The sequence below is a fragment of the Chrysemys picta genome, chromosome 23 (genome assembly GCF_011386835.1).
Source record: "Chrysemys picta bellii isolate R12L10 chromosome 23, ASM1138683v2, whole genome shotgun sequence".
NCBI lineage: Eukaryota > Metazoa > Chordata > Testudines > Emydidae > Chrysemys > Chrysemys picta.
This window is the reverse complement of record NC_088813.1, coordinates 15,720,958-15,733,333: the sequence shown is the minus strand read 5'-3', so window position 1 is coordinate 15,733,333 and position 12,376 is coordinate 15,720,958. Positions and strand designations below refer to the sequence as shown.

General features: G+C 47.0%; 1 protein-coding gene across 1 annotated transcript in view; it reads left to right on the top strand.

The window, feature by feature from the left end:
- Positions 1–3,476: 3,476 nt before the first annotated feature.
- CSMD2 (CUB and Sushi multiple domains 2) overlaps positions 3,477–12,376 on the top strand; it is a 563,976-nt gene continuing 555,076 nt past the window's right edge. Inside the window, exon 1 of the mRNA XM_065576901.1 lies at positions 3,477–3,936. Coding sequence (XP_065432973.1) covers positions 3,780–3,936 — 157 coding nt within the window. The 5' untranslated portion in view covers positions 3,477–3,779. The remainder of the gene's footprint in view (positions 3,937–12,376) is intronic.

Here is a 12,376-nt window from a genome sequence, read left to right as displayed (position 1 = left end):
AGTCAGGCAAAAGTCAAATTTTTACATGTAAAAGTGCCTTTGTACATCTTCAGGTGCAACACTTGTGCGTAGATTTTTTTATTACTGTAGCTGTTGCATCTTCCTTTGAAATCTCCGCTCCATGTGTAGTCTAATATAAAAAGTGGACTTTTCTATAATACCTATGCAAAGCCACAGTGACTGCAGCTTCTGTATAATCAGAGAGATTATTCTATGTATGCGGCTGTTGGCTAATACTTTCTGCCCGGCTAAATGCTGCTCTTTTCACCCACAGCAACCGTGTTTGGTTAACAAAGTACATGTTGGGGATTTATTTTATTTATCCAAACACCTTTCAGATCCCTATGGAGACTTGCTAATTGTGCTGCTTTTTATCTTGGAGAAATAGTCTAAGATCACCAGCTCAGATGAATTCTAGGACTCCTCATTCATAGCCACCGTGACTGTATATGTAGGCTGGAGTTTTCTCTAGCAGCAGTAAGGGGACGTGGTGTCAGAACGCCTAGATGATGATCCCGGTTTTGGCACAATTCCCTTTGTGATCCTGGGAAAGTTTTCTCCTTCCTGTGTCTCTGTTTCCCAATCTGTAAAATGGAGCAAATACTTCCTACCTCCAGACAATCATTGTGAGGACTAACTAAGCCCAGGTCTACATTAGACCTGTATTGGTCTAACTATATTGCACAGGGGGATGAAAAATCCACACCCCTGAGCGAGGTCGTTATACCCACCAAGCCCCGGTGTAGACAGCGCTAGGCTTCCCATTGACATAGCTACCGCCTCTTCTGTAGGTGGATTAACTACGTTGACGAGAGAAGCTCTCCTGTCGGTGTAGTAGCATCTTCACTCAAGTGCTACACTGGTGCAGCTTCACCGCTGTACGTGAAGACAAGTCCTAACACTTGTAAATCATACCAGGATCCGTGGCTTACAGACGTTTTATTACTGTGTTTTGCGGGGTGTGTGTGTGTGGAATCACAGTCATTTACATGACTTTGGCTCTGTGTGGGGAAATGATGGGATACAACAGGTGTTTGCATGTCCGCATCAGGCAGGTTTTGAGCCTGGGGTCTGACTGTGGGTGGCAGTGCGGAGCAAAAGGTCCCCGCTCCTTAGTGGGTGGTTAGAATGGCAAAATCCTGTGTCTAGTCTACTGTGAAGGTAATTTAGCAAGTGGATCAGCTGTGCAGTGGAGGTTAAGATCCGAGTTAACCAGCGCACGCGCGTGCACACACACACACTCTCACACACACTCTTTCAGATGAGGGGCGAGCAACATTAACCCTGATGGCTTCTGCCACAACACAACTTGTCTTTACCAGTCACCAAATATATGTAAATCTTTTAAGAGAGATGGAGACCTTAAGCCCAGCATTGCTGTGAGGAAGACTTTTTTTTTTAAAGGGGGGGGGGAGAGTTGATTTGGAAAAAGATATGATTTTACTAAGCAGGAATAAAGTGGGAGTGTACCTCCCCAAAGACTTTATTATGCCTGCATATTGTTCTTGATCCCTTGTTAGTCGTCTTTGTCTCATCCTATTACCTGTGTGAAGCAAGTCACATATTCAGCTGAATGCGATGTCGGGGGGGTTCTTTGCATTATCTGTATAAGGGGCCAGGGAGGGATGGAGCTGCGCAGTGGAGTACCCTCCTCTCGGATCCTTTTCTAGCTGGCTCTCTGCCTTGGAACAATAAGGTCTATTTGAATAGGACACTGCAGTTGAAACAGACATAAAGCGACTCTTTCATGTCCCAGCCCTGGTTGCTTTGGCTTTTGGCATCGGCTCCCGGTGTGGGCAGTGGAGGGATTGAAAAGCAGAGGGGACCGAGAGAAAGTGCGCGTGAGAGAGAGGATTGTTTCGGGGGTGGAGGGAGAGATTTACCAGCCCTGGGTATAAATTGTTTTCTAGCTGTCAGATGAGCTCATTCAAGGCAACCGTAACAAGTCTGAAGAAGGGGGTTTTGCAGCAAGGAACTGCAGCAAATGCAAAGCAATAACGTAGGGGGGGATGGGTTACTAGTTCAAAAACCCACCCTCTTTCTTCCGCCCCCTCTCCAGTCACTTCAGAGGCGAGCCGAGGGAGGCAGGGATCGCAGTTAATTCTGGAGTAGCAGCACTCATCAGTGGTGCCTTTGGACCGGTCCCCCCCCCACCCCCGCCTCCATGTGTTGCAGCTTTGGAGGTTGCAATGAGAAAATCAGCAGCAGCCCTTCCTCTTTCGCAGTGGTGCATGTTCTGGATGCCAAGGCAGTGTGAAAGCCTCGGCTCTGGTGTGTGTGTGTGTCCTCCCTTCTCTAGGCATGTCTCTCTGCCTTTCCCATGCACCCGCACCCCCTTCTCCGGGGGGGGGGGGAGGTAAAACCTGCAGTTAAGATCCCCCCTCGGATCTAGTCCGATCCCTTCCACGCGGAAGGCTGAACTGAATCCGCAGATAACTGGGGGGGGGGGGGTCTCCTGCGTTTGCCCAAAGGGACTGAGCTTAAAACTATGACTGCGAAAGGGGGCAAAGGGGTGTGGGGTTTCTAATGTGTGGTGTGTCGCGGATGAGCCCCCACGGAGCTGCACATCATTGCGAAGTGCCCGAATGTGGCTTTAACAGACTGGCATTTTTTTTATTATTATTATTATTATTATTTTTTTGCATGCAACCGTAGAGGCAAATGTGCTAGTCCATGCAAAAAAAAAAAAAAAAAAGCCCAAACCTTCCTCCTGGCAGCTCTGCAAAGAGGCAGCGAAGCAGCCAGCCCAGTGAGAAGGAACATGCGATGATTTGGGAAGGGGTGACGCAAAGTCCCCCCCCCCCCATCTCCAAAACATTTACCCCCCCTCCTTCCCTACAACCAGTCCCACTGGTCAGAACCTAATCTCTCCCCAGGAGCGCATGCTACTGGGAAAAGTAACAATTGCAAAGCGTGTGTGTGTGTGGGGGGGCTTTCTCTGGGGTATCCCCCCCCCCCCCTTGCAAGCCCTCCTGTGTTTGTAACCCAATTTCCTTGGTCATAAAAAGTGTCCATATCATCAAGTTGTTTACACAGCCCCCCCAAAAGCCGGGATATGGAGGGTGATGCATGCCAGATTTATTCTAACGGATATGTGAACGCCAAGGAGAGCTGCCGATTGGACATTTTATCTGTGGATTAAGAGGAATCTGCGGGGAATTGCTTCTATAAAGGAGAAGAAACCTGGGGTGGGTATTAACATGAACAAATAAATGGGATCCTAAAACATAATGTGTGGTTTATTGTTTCTGGGAGGATGGAGGGAAAGGGGAGTAGGGGTGGAATAAAAATCTTGAATCAGACACTGTCTATACACACACACACAACCCCTCCGCCAAAATAACACAGCTGAAGTACCCCCTTTCCCACGATTTAAGGAAGAAGAGAACAAGGATGTGGAGGTGATTAGTCACCTGGATGCTGATGGTGCTGATCAAAAAGTGTAATTCCCTGGGAACCTTGTGCTGCTAATCCTGAAAAGCTTGATCCAAGATAGGCATTTTTTAAGTGTGGGGGGAAAAAGGAAGGAAGGGAGGGAGGGGGAGGAAAAAAAAGAGCCAGCCCTCCTCTCCCCAAGCCAGTGCGAGAGTTGGTTCATTCCAGCTGCAGAAGCTCAGAGCCTTCCATGCATTGGGATTTTTTTCCGAGCTAAAATAATAATCCTAATCATCATCCTGACCTCCCCCACCCCCCCTTCCTTCCTCCTCTTCCTCCAGCCGATCCGAGGACCATCCCAATTGTAAAGGGGAGAGGAAAACAAAACCCCACCACCCCTTGACATGCAACCTTCTTTGGGATGGGACAGGACGGGATGCAGCTGCGGCTTTAGAAGGAATTGGGGGAAATTGGGGATCTTTGCTCTCATGACGGTGGAAGTAAGCTACTGGAGCCGGGTTCTGCTGCTCTCCTTGGGGCTGTTGGCTGCTTCAGCAACCGGTGAGTGCAATGGAGGAAGCTGGCAACTTTGGGAGCATTCCCCCTCCCCCCTTGCTGCTTGATTCAGATTTCATTCTCTTGCATTTGGAGGGGTTTATATATTGTGTGTGTGTGTGTGTGTGTGTGAATTTGGGTGGGAGGAGGAGATCCTCCTTTATAGACCGTGCAAGGATCATGTTTGTTGCTGTATATCTCCATAGGAAGATAAAGTTTCCAGGTACTGTATATCCTATGGGAGCAACAATTTTACAGTCTGGGTTCATAAAAAGGTGGTTTTGTTTCTTATTTTACTCCCCATCGTCAAAGGATCAGATCAGTGTGTCCCAAATGCGAGAGGACCAAGAAAAATGCCGTCCCTTTTTTTTATGTGTGCATCTTAGTTCATTGTTTCTCCACCCAATGTTTGCCTACAGCCTATAAAATAGATTTAGGGATTTCTTACATGTAAATGGAAGCACTTCTGTGATTCCTCTCCTCAAACAGTTCCGATTGCGGTGCTTTTAAGCATTAGCTGTTTGGCCTCAGCGTTATACAGGTGTATATTTTTAGCCAAATATGTAGTTTTAAACTTAGGAAAGGTCAAAATAGATTAAAAAAAAGATTAGGTTTAACCCTCTCCCTGCTTCTGAAACTGCCTTTGGAGCATATCCAAAGCAAAGGATTCAGTTTAAAACTGAAGTTTATTTCTGTTGTGGTCTTGTGTAGGGTCTGGCTTTGTGTAATGGGGGGAAGGAAGGGGAAGAAAAACATTTTGTTCTTTTCTTCCTTTAATACTGAGGGGTTCCCAATTTCCCAATGTTTCTAAATAAGGTTTGCCCGAATGTGCCTCATGCAACATGGCCAAAAGGGGTTGGTGTGTGTGTGTGTGTGTGTGTGTGTACGCGTGGGGGCTGGGAGGGGAAGCTGTCTCTTTTTTTGTGTGTAAACTTTGTTGTATTTGAAATGCAACACTGATTTTATTATGTAAGGCAGACTTCCTCCAAGGAGACTCAGAAAGACCATCAGCACCTTATGCTCCTGAGGTATCGTACAATGGACACCAAAGAGTTTTACCAACTGGGGGCACCAACTAGGATAGGAGGAAATCAGTTCATTGGGAGGAAATAGCTAACTAGCTAGATATCGTCCTGATTTTTTTTTCTCCCCTCAGCAAAAGCACTGAGTCTGAGGACAGAGAAACCTCCCCCCTAGCTCTGTGCTGTTTGGCTGGGTTGAGTGGAGTGCTGGACAGATACCTAAACGAGTGATTTACTATTCCAGGGGTTTACAATTCTCCTCTTTCTCTCTCCTTTCCCCCTGGTTCCCCGTTGCTATCTTTGACTCATTCATGCAGGATCTTGTTGGTTTTCTTTCAGTGCCCAGTTGTTCTGCATTTAGTCCTCCTTGCTAGCACAGCTCCCTTCTTTTTTTCTCATTTTTTGCTTCATTTAAAATTATACCTATCCAGGATCCTTCACTGCTGGGCTGTTAATTGATTTGTACCCCATTCTTCTTTTACACAAGTGCCAGGTCTGTGAAAGCTCTCCAGAAGTCCTTCATTGTTTTAGCTGCAGTAGGACCATGAGGCAATTATCTGTGTGTGTGTGTGTGTGTGTGTGTGTGTGTGTGTGTGTGTGTGTGTGTGTGTGTGTGTTTTTTCCCTGCACACCACTGCTTCATGAGATTCTGAACAACCTTTTTGTCAAAACAAGGGATCAACTCTGAGATTAGTAAGATGCAGCTAGTTAACAGGGATGCTATAACTGTGCCCATTGGGTGAAGGTGCCTACTGTTTCCTGCAGTCCTCTGATCAGATATTTTCAGGTTAGTCTAGGGTTGGACTTGCTGGCCCTAATAATGAGCCTCTATAGGACCATGTCCTCAACATGCTATCTCTTCAGCCTAGCCTTTTCCTGGGGATTGCGTGGCTAGCAATAACCATGAATTCCCATAGTGTGGCACTAGAGTTGTATATATAAAACTATCAGTTAGTAGTTTGAGCCTGTCTCGAAAAAAGAAAAAGAGCAAAAAAAGAAAATTGAGAAATCCTACTGTTACTACATGACCCTTACTCTATCTAATTATTCAGAGCTGTCAATATTCCTACAGCCTGATACAGTTCGGAGGGGTGGGGGGGTGGGGATGGCAGGTTGCTACAGATGATCTCTACAGATGCATGTTACTCAGGAAATGGCAAGCATGATCAGTTGTCTTAATTTTCTGCAAGGAACTGAACCAACTGTAGCTAAAGCTATTCTCTTTATAAGGTAGGGGATGTGTATTTTTCTTCAAAGAATAATACATTTCTTAGACACTCGCTGAATTTAAAAAGAGGTGTCGGAATAACCTGGCGGAGTTTGTCGTCTGTTTCGAAAAGATACTGATTTTTCTTATGGTTGCGAGCTGGCGACTAGCAATACGCAGCTAGTCAGAGAGAGGGAACACCACATAATAGTTTTGTAGTTTTTCTTATCACTCAAAGGCATATACTTGTAATGATTATTTTTCACCCTCAGCTATCTGTGCATTGTTATTCAAAGATGCCTCGGAGATGGGTTTGGGGTGCATAGTTTAGATAATATATATGGACAGACACATATAGGATATTTAAAAAAAAAAAAAAGCTGTTATAATGCAGGTCGTTTCTACCATTATAGTTAAGACTGTGTTTTGGTGATGACTGGATTATGCAAAGATGCACTGGGTGGAAAGTGGCCTAGACATTTTAGTTTCTTTTGTCCTGATAGAAAGTAGTTTGGGGCTGATTTCTTTCTAAAAAGATGGAAGAGGGGAAGGAAAGTTGAGTACTCATTTTGAGCTGCTGTATGGGCGCCCAAATAATTCATTTTTATTAATCATCCCTTTAAAAAAAAAAAGTCAGAATGTGGCTTAATCCCCGGTACCTGTACTCCAGCTGAGTAGCGCTTCCTTACAGGTGGAGTAGCCCCACAGGTCGCCTTGGGAAGTGAGTACTACTCAACGTAAAGCTGGCTGGACGTTTTGACAAGGTAGGGATGGGAATGAATAGCAACTGATATGACGAGATCTGACAGAACATTTTAAAGGGAGTTTCTTTCGTCGGATACGCCGGCACCTCATACAGCAAAGCTTGGGATGCGGCTGCTTGCAACAGGAGTCCTGCTAACAACCGTGGTGCACTGGACATTAGGGATAGACTAAGCCTGTAAACAATGTCCTATGTAACTGTAATGAATTCCCTGCTCTCCCCTTATTTCAGCCTTTTACTGGGTGCAGCTTATTTTCTTCTTCACGTTGGGACAACTCTGCCTAGTGTGTAGAGGGTGGGCTGAATAAGGGTGTCAGCCCATCTCGGTGCCTCCTTACATCCGTCCTGCCCACCTGCTTGTGAGAGGTGGCAAAACCAGGCGCGCTGCCTCTGCTCTCCCTCCTTCCAGCAGTGTGGGGACCATGGCTGCAGCCTCATGGGAGTGAAGTCTAAGCTGTGACTCCTCCTTCCCACACTAGACACTGCCACTGTCTGGCCCTTAATGTTTGCTAGGGCTGTAATAAACTTGCTTCATGCAAAGGTTTCCTTGTCTCCATCCATGCGCTGGTCATACTCCTCAGCTTCCCATCAAATGATCAGGTTCAGACCCAAAATCTCAAAGCAACATTTTTTGGCTGGGGAAAAACCTCTTGGTTTGGCCCAGTTTTGTGCTGGGAAGCGAAGAGCTGGGAATGAGCCTTTTGGGCAGAGAACTGGGAGTGTATTAGGCTGGGAGAAGTAATGATTCCCCTGGGGGATATCTCTATGCTGCCAGTGAGACAGAAGCAGTTCTGGCTGGCCAGGTAAGAACCCTTCTGAGCCAGCTCTCCGATGGAGCGCAGGGGCCTAGAATCAGCCCAGCTCAGAGCAGACTCCATATAGCTGCATTTCCCGAGCCAATTGGACCAGGATGCTGGTGCAGAATTGCATGCGGCTTTGCACAGGGGGTCACACAGATTTTCTTCAAGTATAAGCTGTTAGTGAATATGCTGGGGGAAATGTTCCTTGAACGTTCACTATACGTCCTGAAGCTTTGGCTTTCTTTGCATTTGGGGGATCAGGATGGGAGTGGGAGAGAGTAATTTACTGGAGAGGCAACATGGTGTAATGAATGCCTAGGCCACTGCACTATGATTCAAGAGACTCGGGAGCTATTCCATGCTCTGCCACTGACTTTCTGTGTGACCTTGGGTAAGTCCCTGCTGCAAAGCGTTTACAGTGTAACTCATGCATTCTGTTGGGCCCCAGAAGGACAGAGGGGCGTGTTCTTTGGTCCTCTAGATCAGTGGTTTTCAAACTGCGGGTCGCGACCCACTACTGGGTCACAGAGTGGAAGGCACTGGGTTGCGGTGGCTCTAGTCAGCACTGCTAACTGGGCTGTTAAAAGTCCTGTCGGCGGTGCAGCCCGGCTAAGGCAGGCTAGTCCCTTCCTGTTCCGACACCGCACTGCGCCCCGGAAGCGGCCAGCAGCAGGTCTAGCTCCTAGGTGGTGGGTGGGGGTGGGGGGCGTTATGGGACTCTGCGCGCGCCCTGAGTACCGGCTCCGCACTCCCATTGGCCGGGAACCAGCCAATGGGGGGGGGCAGTGCCTGCGGGCGAGAACTGCGCAGAGCCGCTTGCCTGCCTCTGCCTAGGAGCCAGACCTGCTGCTGGCTGCTTCTGGGGCACAGCGTGGTGCCAGGAAGGCAGGCAGTCTGCCTTAGCACCCCACTGCCCCACTGACCAGGAGCCGCCTGAGGTAAGCCCACGCCCCAATCCCACGTCCCAATCCCCTGCTTCAACCCTGATTTCCCCCCCCCCCCCAAACCGGGAGCCCTCTCCTACACCCCAAATCCCTCATCCCTGGCCCCACCCCAGAGCCTGCACCCCCAGCCCAGAGCCCTGACCCCCTCCCACATCCCTGCCCCAGCCCAGAACTCCCTCCCACATCCTGAATCCCACATTCCCGGCTCCACCCTGAGACCTTGCCCCTGCACCCCAACCCTCTGCCCCAGCCCTGAGCCTCTCCTGCACCCCAAACTTCTCATCCCCAGCTCCATTGAGTCTTGGTCATCAATAATTTTCTTCCACTGGGTTGCCAGAAAAAAAGTTTGAAAACCACTGCCGTAGATGACTGCAGCACCAGCAGCTATAAGTTACCGGATGGAGAATAGGTGAAGGGTTACCAGGTTGGGCCATAAATCTTGTTTGTTATTTATTGTGGTAGTACCTAAAGGTCCCACTCAGTTATTGGGATCCCAGTATGATAGGCATCATTCATGCACATCCTGAAAAGACAGTTTTGTTTTTTAATCCTCAGAAGATGGTGAGTATGTGGAGGTGGGAGCGCGGGGAAGGAGAGTCTCCATAATATATGAGACCCTACTGGGGTTTCTTCCATGACCCAAAGATCTGATGCTACAGGTTCTCTGGTCTCTTCTCTTCTCCTCCCGCCAAGGAAAAATAAATTCTAAACTGCTTGCTAGGCCCGGGCGTGAAATCTGGGCCTGCTTTGCCATCTTGTTGAGACAGGCTTGACACACAGATCAGTTCTGGCTTTGGTTCCCTAATGCTTGATTGAGAGCCCCTCTGCAAGGCTGTGGGGCAACAAAAATGAGGACATTTCTCTAAAGTAGGGATTACCAGATGGACAAAGAAAGATGCCATGAACAAGAGTACAGGGGCTCCCTGGCTTTTAGATGCCTCATTAGTTTTCCTGAAAAGAGAGACTGGTCTTGCAGCACCGAAGTCAATGGGGATGTTGTCATTGACTTCAGTGGGAGTGGGGGCAAGTCCTGTAAGACATGGAAATTCTATAATGGTTATCCATCAATTATTGTAACTAGAATAACCCTACCGATGGCTTGTTCTAGGCTGCTACTTATTTTCAAGTTGGTTGTCATCAAGGGTATAGGCAACATCTTTCTATTTTAAGATTTTATCATGGTGCTCATTACCATAGTATCTGAGAAGCTTCCATGTTTAAAAAAAAAAATCAATCCCATTCTTGAATGCTTGAATTATCCACAAAGACCTTCTGTCATTAGAGCTAGAGTGTGCAAGCGTCCAGGGAGGTTTATTGAGGATTGGCAGGCCTTGATAGTCTATTGTAGTGATTATTGTAAAATAAACATGAGTTTTTAGAAGCAGGATATAAAACCACCTGCTTCAAGGCCAAAACCAGCCTCTAATTCATGGCGGTCAGGAGGAAACTGTCCCTGAAGGCAGGTTATCTCTTAACTGAAGGGGTTCTTGTACCTCCCTCTGCAGCAGCTGGTTGGAGATAGGATACTGGTTTAGATGATCTGTTGCAGGATAATTTTTATGTTGCTATGGAGAGAGTAGATAATTGCTACACCAGTTGAGATGTTTTTTTTTTTAAGACCGACTTAGGCCATGTGTATACGTCGAGCGCTGCAGCGGCACCGCTGGACTGATACAGCTGCAGCGCATCTAGTGAAGACGCTCTATGCCGACGGGAGAGCGCTGTGCACACGGACGCTTATGTCGGTGTAACTTATGTTGCTCAGGAGGGTGGAATATTGGCACCCCTGAGCGACGTAAGTTTTGCCAGCACAGGCTGTAGGTAGATCTAGCCTTCGGAATTACATTGACTAGTTAAAGAGCCTGTAGTATGCAGTGACTTTAGTACTACGCACTTGGTCACAAATAGTTGCAGTTGTGCTCTGCTGTGCATCACTCATTTTGAACCCTTTAGGATGGGGTGTTGTAAGAGATCAGCACTGGTCTAGCACTGCTGTGATCAGACTCAGTGGTAACCCCTCCACCCGCCCCACAGACTTCAGCGGGAGCCGAGTTAGGGCGACACCAAGTGCTCTTGCAAATCACCCCCTCAGATGATGGTAACGTGAAATATACATCATTCTTGTCCAGAAGAAACTAGTGACAATATTAATGCTCAGATGTATTCTGGGAAAAGTCAGGCAGTCTAACCTTATTTAGCATCGGTCATATAACATACGCCCAGGAGATTCCCAGCTGTAGCTATAAAGAACTTTGTGAGAGCTGACTCAAGAATGGACTTTGAGTGTCTCATCTCTGAGCTTCCTTCAGCTGAAGGCAGGTCCTTAATAGCGTTTTCCACGGCGGAGCCCTAGTATGAAATAAAGAAATGCTGTCTGCTGGTCAGACAGGGACTTCCAATTCTATGATTCTGTTCCATCTTTGCAGCTGACCGTGGGAGAGAGAATTCTCCTGTCTCACTTCCATTTACTCATCTGCACAGTGGGTGGAATAATACCTACACAACAATGTTGTTGTGTATAAAGTGCTTTAAGAGCCTTGGAGGGAAACTGCTATACAAGTGCGGAGTTTTATAGCAACAGCACGTAAGACTTCAACAGAGTCCTGCTAATCTGCCTTTGTATCAAGAATATCCCAAGACCGTGTGCCAACGTCATCTTCCATTGGCTTCAGTGGCATTCTATCAAGGCTGTATTTTATCCAGTAGGTTTAATAGGGGAGGCTTTTTGTCAGTCCTTCACACTGGTAGCTAGTTGGTCTGGCAATATCCTGAATGATCCAAGGTTTAAAATGTATCCACTTGTGCAAATACAAAGCACAGAGCTCCCAAAGTGTTAGATCAAAGCTATAGCCCTTAAGAATAGGACAGCAACTGGTAAGTTAACTCACAATGATCCTGTATTCATTGAATCTGTCAGTTCAGCACTCAGTTTGCTCGTTCAGTCTATAGTGATTGCAAATGTCAGAGATAATATTATCACTGTTCAGGCAGAAGGGGGAGTCCATCTTTTCCAAGGGCAGCCTCTGGTTGATGAAGATGTATGACAAGAGGTTAGCAGGATCAACAGACAGCTAAGTATTAAAAACAGGAAAAAAAAATGGGTCCACCTATTGGAACTCTGGGTATAAAAAAGCAGATGTGACCTTATCAATCCTGCATATTAATTGAGGTTTTTCTATTCTAGCTCTATAGCTTAATGAAGTCTCTGTGTTGCTATTTATAGGTACCGCGTACATACAAAATGTATTTTTTGCTCTTCCCTCCCTTTCAAGGAAGTGAGAAATCCAGCAATATGTGCTCGAAGCATTTGACTTCTTGCAATTACAGAGAAAAGCCTAGGTCATAAAACTCTTCTAATACCATCAAACCTCTTGGGGCGGGGGGTGTCTCTTTAGGAGAAGATACATATCTGGAACCAAGCGACTCCTATTTTCCTATTCTGTCCTTTCCACCCTCTGCTTCACCCTTTAATCTCAGTTAGTGAGTAAATGTAGGGTTTATGAAACCATGGAAGAATAGCCCTGGCTGGCACCACCTACTTAAACTGATCCAGGAGGCCCCTGCTGAAGTCCCTCTGAAAGACCCGTTTCTGCCATGTTGCTTGGTGTGAAATGAGCTGACTCATGTAAATGGCCTCTTCATAGAATCATAGAACTGGAAGGGACCTCGAGAGGTCATCTAGTCCAGTCCCCTGCACTCAAGGCAGGACT